This window comes from Lytechinus variegatus, chromosome 6, assembly GCF_018143015.1.
Source record: "Lytechinus variegatus isolate NC3 chromosome 6, Lvar_3.0, whole genome shotgun sequence".
NCBI classification, from domain to species: Eukaryota; Metazoa; Echinodermata; class Echinoidea; order Temnopleuroida; family Toxopneustidae; genus Lytechinus; species Lytechinus variegatus.
Window position 1 is genome coordinate 32,019,922 of NC_054745.1, and position 8,649 is coordinate 32,028,570.

The window sequence follows — 8,649 nt, forward strand, 5'->3', positions numbered from 1 at the left end:
GTGATGACAGCAGGTGTGTGGGTGGAGGGTGGGTGAGAGTAGGTGTTTGGGGTGGAGGGTTGATGAAATTAGGTGTGGTGCCTGGAAAGTTGGATTACAGTAGGTATGTTGGTGGAGGGTGGATGAAAATAGGTGTGTGGGATGGATGGTAGTTGAGAGTAGGTGTTTGGTGGAGGATGGATGAGAGTAGGTGTGTGGGTAAAGGGTTGATGAGAGTAGGTGTGTGGGTGGAGGTGGATGAGAGCAGGTGTGTGGGTGGAGGGTGGATGAGAGTAGGTATGTGGGCTGGAGGGTGGATGAGAGTAGGTGTGTGTGGGTGAAGGGTGGATGAGAGTAGGTGTGTGTGGGTGGAGGGTGGTTGAGAGTAGGTGTGTGGGATGAGGGTGGATGAGAGTAGGTGTGTTGGTGGAGGGTGGATGATAGTAGGTGTGTGGGTGGAGGGTGGGTGAGAGTAGGTGTTTGGGGGAGGGTTGATGAAATTAGGTGTGGTGCCTGGAAAGTTGGATTACAGTAGGTATGTTGGGTGGAGGGTGGATGAAAATAGGTGTGTGGGATGGAGGGTAGTTGAGAGTAGGTGTGTTGGTGGAGGGTGATGAGAGTAGGTGTGTGGGGTAAAGGGTTGATGAGAGTAGGTGTGTGGGTGGAGGGTGGATGACAGCAGGTGTGGGGTGGAGGGTGGGTGAGAGTAGGTGTTTGGGGTGGAGGGTTGATGAAATTAGGTGTGGTGCCTGGAAAGTTGGATTACAGTAGGTATGTTGGGTTGAGGTGGATGAAAATAGATGTGTGGGATGGATGGTAGTTGAGAGTTGGTGGAGGGTGGATGAGAGTAGGTGTGTGGGTTGAGGGTGGATGAGAGCAGGTGTGTGGGTGGAGGGGGGATGAGAGTAGGTATGTGGGCTGGAGGGTGGATGAGAGTAGGTGTGTGGGTGGAGGTGGTTGAGAGTAGGTGTGCGGGATGGAGGTGGGTGAGAGTACGTGTGTTGGTGGAGGGTGGATGATAGTAGGTGTGTGGGTTGGAGGGAGGGTGAGAGTAGGTGTGTTGGTGGAGGGTGGATGAGAGTAGGTGTGTGGGGTAAAGGGTTGATGAGAGTAGGTGTGTGGGTGGAGGGTGGATGAGAGCAGTGTGTGGTGGAGGGTGGAGGAGAGTAGTGTGTGGTGGGAGGGTGGATGAGAGTAGGTGTGTGGGATGGAGGGTTGGTGAGAGTAGGTGTGTTGGTGGAGGGTGGATGATAGTAGGTGTGTGGGGTGGAGGGTTGATGAAAATAGGTGTGTGGGGTGGAGGGTGGGTGAGAGTAGGTGTGTGTGAGGGTAGATGAGAGTAGGTGTGTGGGGTGGAGGGTGGATGAGAGTAGGTGTGTGGAGTGGAGGGTGGATGAGAGTAGGTGTTTGGGGTGGAGGGTTGATGAAATTAGGTGTGTGCCTGGAAAGTTGGATTACAGTAGGTATGTGGGGTGGAGGGTGGATGAAAATAGGTGTGTGGGATGGATGGTAGTTGAGAGTAGGTGTGTTGGTGGAGGATGGATGAGAGTAGGTGTGTGGGGTAAAGGGTTGATGAGAGTAGGTGTGTGGGTGGAGGGTGGATGAGAGCAGGTGTGTGGGTGGAGGGTGGATGAGAGTAGGTATGTGGGCTGGAGGGTGGATGAGAGTAGGTGTGTGTGGGTGAAGGGTGGATGAGAGTAGTGTGTGGGTGGAGGGTGGTTGAGAGTAGGTGTGTGGGATGGAGGGTGGATGAGAGTAGTGTGTTGGTGGAGGGTGGATGATAGTAGGTGTGTGGGGGTGGAGGTGGGTGAGAGTAGGTGTTTGGGGTGGAGGGTTGATGAAATTAGGTGTGGTGCCTGAAAGTTGGATTACAGTAGTTATGTTGGGTGGAGGGTGGATGAAAATAGGTGTGTGGGATGGAGGGTAGTTGAGAGTAGGTGTGTTGGTGGAGGGTGGATGAGAGTAGGTGTGTGGGGTAAAGGGTTGATGAGAGTAGGTGTGTGGGTGGAGGGTGGATGACAGCAGGTGTGTGGGTGGAGGGTGGGTGAGAGTAGGTGTTTGGGGTGGAGGGTTGATGAAATTAGGTGTGGTGCCTGGAAAGTTGGATTACAGTAGGTATGTTGGGTGAGGGTGGATGAAAATAGATGTGTGGGATGGATGGTAGTTGAGAGTTGGTGGAGGGTGGATGAGAGTAGTGTGTGGGTTGAGGTGGATGAGAGCAGGTGTGTGGGTGGAGGGTGGATGAGAGTAGGTATGTGGGCTGGAGGGTGGATGAGAGTAGGTGTGTGTGGGTGAAGGGTGGATGAGAGTAGGTGTGTGTGGGTGGAGGGTGGTTGAGAGTAGGTGTGCGGGATGAGGGTGGGTGAGAGTACGTGTGTTGGTGGAGGGTGGATGATAGTAGGTGTGTGGTTGGAGGGAGGGTGAGAGTAGGTTGTTGGTGGAGGGTGGATGAGAGTAGGTGTGTGGGGTAAAGGTTGATGAGAGTAGTGTGTGGGTGGAGGGTGATGAGAGCAGGTGTGTGGGTGGAGGGTGGAGGAGAGTAGGTGTGTGTGGGTGGAGGGTGGATGAGAGTAGGTGTGTGGGATGGAGGGTTGGTGAGAGTAGGTGTGTTGTGGAGGGGTGGATGATAGTAGGTGTGTGGGGTGGAGGGTTGATGAAAATAGGTGTGTGGGGTGGAGGGTGGTGAGAGTAGGTGTGTGTGTGGAGGGTAGATGAGAGTAGGTGTGTGGGGTGGAGGGTGGATGAGAGTAGGTGTGTGGAGTGGAGGGTGGATGAGAGTAGGTGTGTGTGTGGAGGGTGGATGAGAGTAGGTGTTTGGGGTGGAGGGTGATGAGAATAGGTGTGTGGGTGGAGGGTGGATGAAAATAGGTGTGTGGGATGGAGGGTAGTTGACAGTAGGTGTGTTGGTGGAGGGTGGATGAGAGTAGGTGTGTGGGGTAAAGGTTGATGAGAGTAGGTGTGTGGGTGGAGGGTGGATGACAGCAGGTGTGTGGTTGGAGGGGTGAGAGTAGGTGTTTGGGGTGGAGGGTTGATGAAATTAGGTGTGGTGCCTGGAAAGTTGGATTACAGTAGGTATGTTGGGTGGAGGGTGGATGAAAATAGGTGTGTGGGATGGAGGGTAGTTGAGAGTAGGTGTGTTGGTGGAGGGTGGATGAGAGTAGGTGTGTGGGGTAAAGGGTTGATGAGAGTAGGTGTGTGGGTGGAGGGTGGATGAGAGCAGGTGTGTGGGTGGAGGGTGGATGAGAGTAGGTATGTGGCTGGAGGGTGGATGAGAGTAGGTGTGTGTGGGTGAAGGGTGGATGAGAGTAGGTGTGTGTGGGTGGAGGGTGGATGAGAGTAGGTGTGTGGGATGGAGGGTGGGTGAGAGTAGGTGTGTTGGTGGAGGGTGGATAATAGTAGGTGTGTGGGGTGGAGGGTGGATGAGAGTAGGTGTGTGGGGTGGAGGGTGGATGAGAGTAGGTGTGTGTGTGGAGGGTGGATGAGAGTAGGTGTTTGGGGTGAGGGTGGTGAGAAAAGGTGTGTGGGGTGGAGGGCGGATGAGAGCAGGTGTGTGGGTTGGAGGGTGGATGAGAGCAGGTGTGTGGGTGGAGGGTGGATGATAGTAGGTGTGTGGGGTGGAGGTTGATGAAAATAGGTGTGTGGGGTGGAGGGTGGGTGAGAGTAGGTGTGTGTGGTGGAGGTGGATGAGAGTAGGTGTGTGGGTGGAGGGTTGGTGAGAGTAGTGTGTGTGTGGTGGGAGGGTGGATGAGAGTAGGTGTGTAGGGTGGAGGGTGTGAGAGTAGGTGTGTGGAGTGGAGGGTGGATGAGAGTAGGTGTATGTGTGTGGAAGGTGGATGAGAGTAGGTGTGTGGAGTGGAGGGTGGATGAGAGTAGGTGTGTTGGTGGAGGGTAGATGAGAGTAGGTGTATGTGTGTGGAGGGTGGATGAGAGTAGGTGTGTGGGGTGGAGGGTGGATGAGAGTAGGTGTGTGTGAGTGGAGGGTGGTGTGTGGGGTAGAGGGTTGATGAGAGTGGGTGTGTGGATGGAGGGTAGATGAGATTAGGTGTGTGGGGTGGAGGGTGGATGAGAGTAGGTGTGTGGGGTGGAGGGTTGATGAAATTACGTGTGGGGAGTGGAAGGGTGGATTAGAGTAGGTATGTTGCCAGTGGAGGGTGGATGAAAAGAGGTGTGTGGGTGGAGGGTGGATGAGGGTAGGTGTGTGGGTGGATCGAGGGTAGATGACAGTAGGTGTGTGGGTGGAGGGTAGATGAGAGTAGGTGTGTGGGTGGAGGGTGGATGAGAGTAGGTGTGTGTGGGTGGAGGGTGGATGAGAGTAGGTGTGTGTGGGTGGAGGGTGGATGAGAATAGGTGTGTGGGTGGAGGGTGGATGAGGGTAGGTGTGTGGGTGGATCGAGGGTAGATGAGAGTAGGTGTGTGTGGGTGGAGGGTGGATGAGGGTAGGTGTGTGAGTGGAGGGTGGATGAGAGTTGTTCTATTGGGTGGAGGTTGGATGAGACTAGCTGTCTATGGAGCTGCAGGGTCGATGGGGTGACTGCATGGGTTCGAAGGTGGATGAGAGTAGGTGAGAGTTAGGGATGTAGATCATAGAAACATTCCTGGAATGATTTGAGCGCCTAGGCAGCCCAGCTAAAGCCGGAGTAGTAATAAGCAGGGCCCGCTGGGAGAACAGTTTACAGAACTTAAGAGGCTTCCCTGGGACTAAACCTATATCATTATAATTATTATCGTCATTTTTATAATACAGCGTCATAAGCTACATTGTCTGAATAAGAGGCACATATTACGCGACGGAATAGGCCATTTTAAAAATCACTATGCAGACGCTTTCAAAAACGCAACAATTCTCTTTTTAAAAAAGTTGAATGACAATGGACAGCGGCTGGAAATTTGGTGGACCGGAAATAGCTGATCGTCCAACGATTTCTTATATTTCGATTGCAAATAATTATGTCCTTTGTCCAGTTGAGAGTCCAGGGGTCCGTTGCAGAAAGAGTTGCGTTTAAACGCAACTCAAAAAATCAATCGCAAGTCCAAAATACGCGCTGTTGATTGGTTGAAAATCAAGTTGCGCATGATTTTTAGAGTTGCGTTTGATTGCAACTCTTTCTGCAACGGGGCCCAGGGCGAAACTGCTGTTTCGATTAACCGATTTTCGACAAAGCAGTTTTCGTAATTAATTGACTTTTGACAAAAGATTCTCTGTGTTAAAAAAAAGTCTGCATTGTGATGGAAAAAAAATCCTTATTTCTGAAATATTTTTTTACAGTGTAGGTACACGTGCATGCAGGGAGAGAGAGTGACTCGTTTCCGGAGAGAAGTCGAACAAAAACCACTACATTCAATAAACCATGATTTTTTTTTATTAGTCTCGAAGTTAGCTCTAACTTAATACAAGATATTCTGTCCATATTTCTGTTTTTATTTTCGATTTTTATTTTTTCTTGTTTGACCCTTTTTGTTTTCCAGCCAATCTCCTATTAATATTGTGATTCTTGATGATTAATAATAAGAACATGAATACGAAAACATTAGGCCTATACAACAAAAAATAAATACATTCGTAGGACCACACCCAAGTATTGCGTTTGATTTGTGGTGTTAGTTCAACACTCATGTGTGGTATTAAAACACCTTTGTTGTATAGCTGTTACACTCTTAGGTGTTAAATTCACTCTATAGGATGTAATTTTAACACCTCAGGGTGTAGTCCTCTAGGGACACAAACTGGAGTCGGTTTTAACACCCCATATCAGGCCCGTGCCCCACCCCCCTCGTTTGAGAGCCATAATCAAAATTTGTAATGTGAATATACCGTATTTTTACAAATTCGCCGCCCCCCCCCCCCCCCCCCCCCCGTCTCGTCTAATTTTCAGCGAACTGACCTTCAATTTGGGATGAAAACCTTTTTTTTTATTCTTATTCTTTATCTTTAATTTTTGACTTGTCAAACTCCGACCCTCCCCCTTGGAAAATCCTGGATCCGCCCCTATGTGTATATATATCAACTCTCCGTCAATGTATCACCAAACGGTATCTGAATAGTTCTCAAACATCTTACCGTACTTGCTAAGCTAGAACAAGCACTCAGGATCAATCTCGTCCTCAGAGTATCGGTGGGATATCATAAAGTTCCTAACTTCTAGTAAGAAATAAGAATTGATCGATCTTGCTGAAGCATCGATCAGAGGTCTATTCCACCGGCAGTTCAAAAGTAGCTCCCTCCACAACACCAATCAACTGGAGCAAAGTTGATTAGTGAGTGAAAATCGCTTGAGCATCTGCTATATCTTGTCCCAAAGACGGAGAGAGTGAACCATAAGCAAGTTGAAAACCAAGGTAATGGATCATGATTAATGAACTAAAACTAAAAGCAAAATCGCAGCTGAGAGTGTCACAATGTATATTATCCCCTTCCATTAATACTAATGTAATCAACTGTTTTATAATTCTCTTTTTTTTATTCAGTAAAATGCAAATAACAGTATAAGCGCTTAAAAGGCGGAGCAACAGCGACGTCAATGTTAGTCAATAAGAGCTTCAAACAATAAGAAGAAAACAAGCTGTGAAGTTCGGGTTCACTCAAGGTCTGCAAAAGATGTGCGCATTACGGAATCTCGGTGAAACTCCCTGAAACACTCCAAGCAAGACTCAGATAATTGTACCAAAGAACTCCTGCTCGCTCTTACTCTTTCAGACTTACTAATTTCCTCATTGTTACTTGACAAAGAAATAGATGTTACATCTATTCACACATGCAGCATGGCCATTGGAAGCGGGGGGGGGGGGGTGCTGATCACATCCCTATTGGGGCTTCTGCTTGTGTTATTCCCCACCGTCAGCATCCCCTGGAAATCTGATAGATATGGTAAATGGCAGAAATGTTACACAAATGACCTATTTGATAGTTAAAACCCTTGTTTGGTTTCGTTCTGTTTTTTTCTTTTGTTTTGTGTGTATGTGTTTTTTTTTTTTGGGCTGTCAAATTTGTCCTGGAATGAAATCTCATTCTTTTTTGTAGCAGAAACCTTCTTTTTTACTTATCAAATTTATCCTGCAAGAACATTTACTTTTAGAACAACCCTTTTCTGGGGGGGGGGTGTCAAATGTAAACCAGGGGAGCGTTTCATGAAAGAACTTGTCGGACGTTTTATCTGACAAGTTCCACTTTATCCGACAGTTACCATAGTAATGATGCTTCTCAGCTAATCACATTCAAGGAAAGATGTCAGATCTGACAACTTGTCAGACAAAAATGTTGATGAAACGCACCCCAGATTCCCCTTTAAAAAAGTCGTTCCTAGGACCTTAAAAGGCAACAATTTTCCACAGTTCCATGCGGCTTAAGGATAAAACCAACCTGGGTCCCGTAACACAAAGGTTAGCGATTAATCGTACACTTGATTTTACGATTGATTGTACATTGTATAGTCAATGGAATCAATTGTAGAAAAATATTTTACGATAATTGCTAAGCTTTGTGTTACGGGCTTCTGGTCAAGTTCATGACCAGCAGGCCCATGCAAGCCGTACAATCCTATTTGAAGTTCTTGTAATAATTACCTCGATTCTTAAACATTATTTTGTTCCTGGTATCTGTGATAGAGTAGGATATCTATTTTTTCTTCTAGAATTTCCTTTCACTTGCTGACTTGATGGGGGGGGGGGGCTCAAAGAGAAATGATATAAAGAAAATGAAAGCGAAAATCGTGAACTGTAATATTATTAACTGAATATTATGTCAAAATCTATCACAAATCTGAATATTTGTCAGAAAAAATGTCATTTTTTTGCTCTCTCGCTCGCAACTTTTCATAAATTTTGCCCGATAAGCCATATCTATCCCCTGAAAAATGTTGGCTCAGTACGCCACTGTAAAGTACTGGAACAAGTACTCTTCCTCTCAAACATTTTTGTTTCTTTACTATACATATGAAACCTTAAGCTAATTCATTATCTTAATCTTTAATATAAATATAATAATAATAATAATATAGGGTATTTATATTGCGCACATATCCACCTTGTTAGGTGCTCTTATATTACCCGGCTAAGCTAGGCGTTCATAACGCACACAGCTTTTTAAGGAATTACTTCCTACCGGTACCCATTTACCTCACCTGGGTTGAGTGCAGCACATTGTGGGTCAGTTTCTTGCTGAAGGAAATTACGCCATGGCTGGGATTCGAACCCACGAGCCTATGTTTCAAAGTCCGAAGACTAATCCACTGGGCCACAACGCTCCATATCCCAAAAGGTATATTAAAACTAGATATTTGAAGAAAAAAAACAGTCAATGAGAGACCCCATGTAATGTTAGTAAATTTGCTTATCTTTCATCCTTACCAATCTTTTATTTTTCACCCTCCCCCATCAGATTATTTTTCACATATGCTTTACAATCAAAATATCGTTTTAGCTAAAACCACTTTGGGGGCTTATAAACGCAGGTTTATGCTGAACCGTGATAAATGCTCAGTTTTCGGTACCTCTTTGGCAATTAGTGTAAAGAATCCTTGTATCAAAGTCACTCCAATGACTCGGGTTAAATTTATAATTCATGTACTAATGGATCAACCGTAGGGTCGATAAGACACTGGTTTATCAGGCAATGACAGGTCAAAAAATTAACATTAACTAAAACATTGAAAAGTACAACCAAGTGGATATTTC

General features: G+C 46.8%; 1 protein-coding gene across 1 annotated transcript; it reads right to left on the bottom strand.

Moving 5' to 3' along the window:
* Positions 1-741: 741 nt before the first annotated feature.
* LOC121417716 (early nodulin-75-like) lies at positions 742-5,593 on the bottom strand. Its single transcript, XM_041611449.1, has 2 exons — positions 5,536-5,593; positions 742-2,072 (listed from the first exon to the last, which is right to left on the bottom strand). The coding sequence occupies exons 1-2, from the start codon at positions 5,591-5,593 to the stop codon at positions 742-744; spliced, it is 1,389 nt and encodes a 462-aa protein (XP_041467383.1).
* Positions 5,594-8,649: the final 3,056 nt, after the last annotated feature.

Excerpts from the sequence above, each read along its gene's own strand:
- LOC121417716 (XM_041611449.1), bottom strand. The coding sequence starts at position 5,593 with ATGAGTGTTGAACTAACACCACAAATCAAACGCAATACTTGGGTGTGG. Across the intron at positions 2,073-5,535 it reads TTGGGTGTGGTCCTACGAAT|GCACCACACCTAATTTCATC; the intron begins GTATTTATTTTT and ends CCAACTTTCCAG.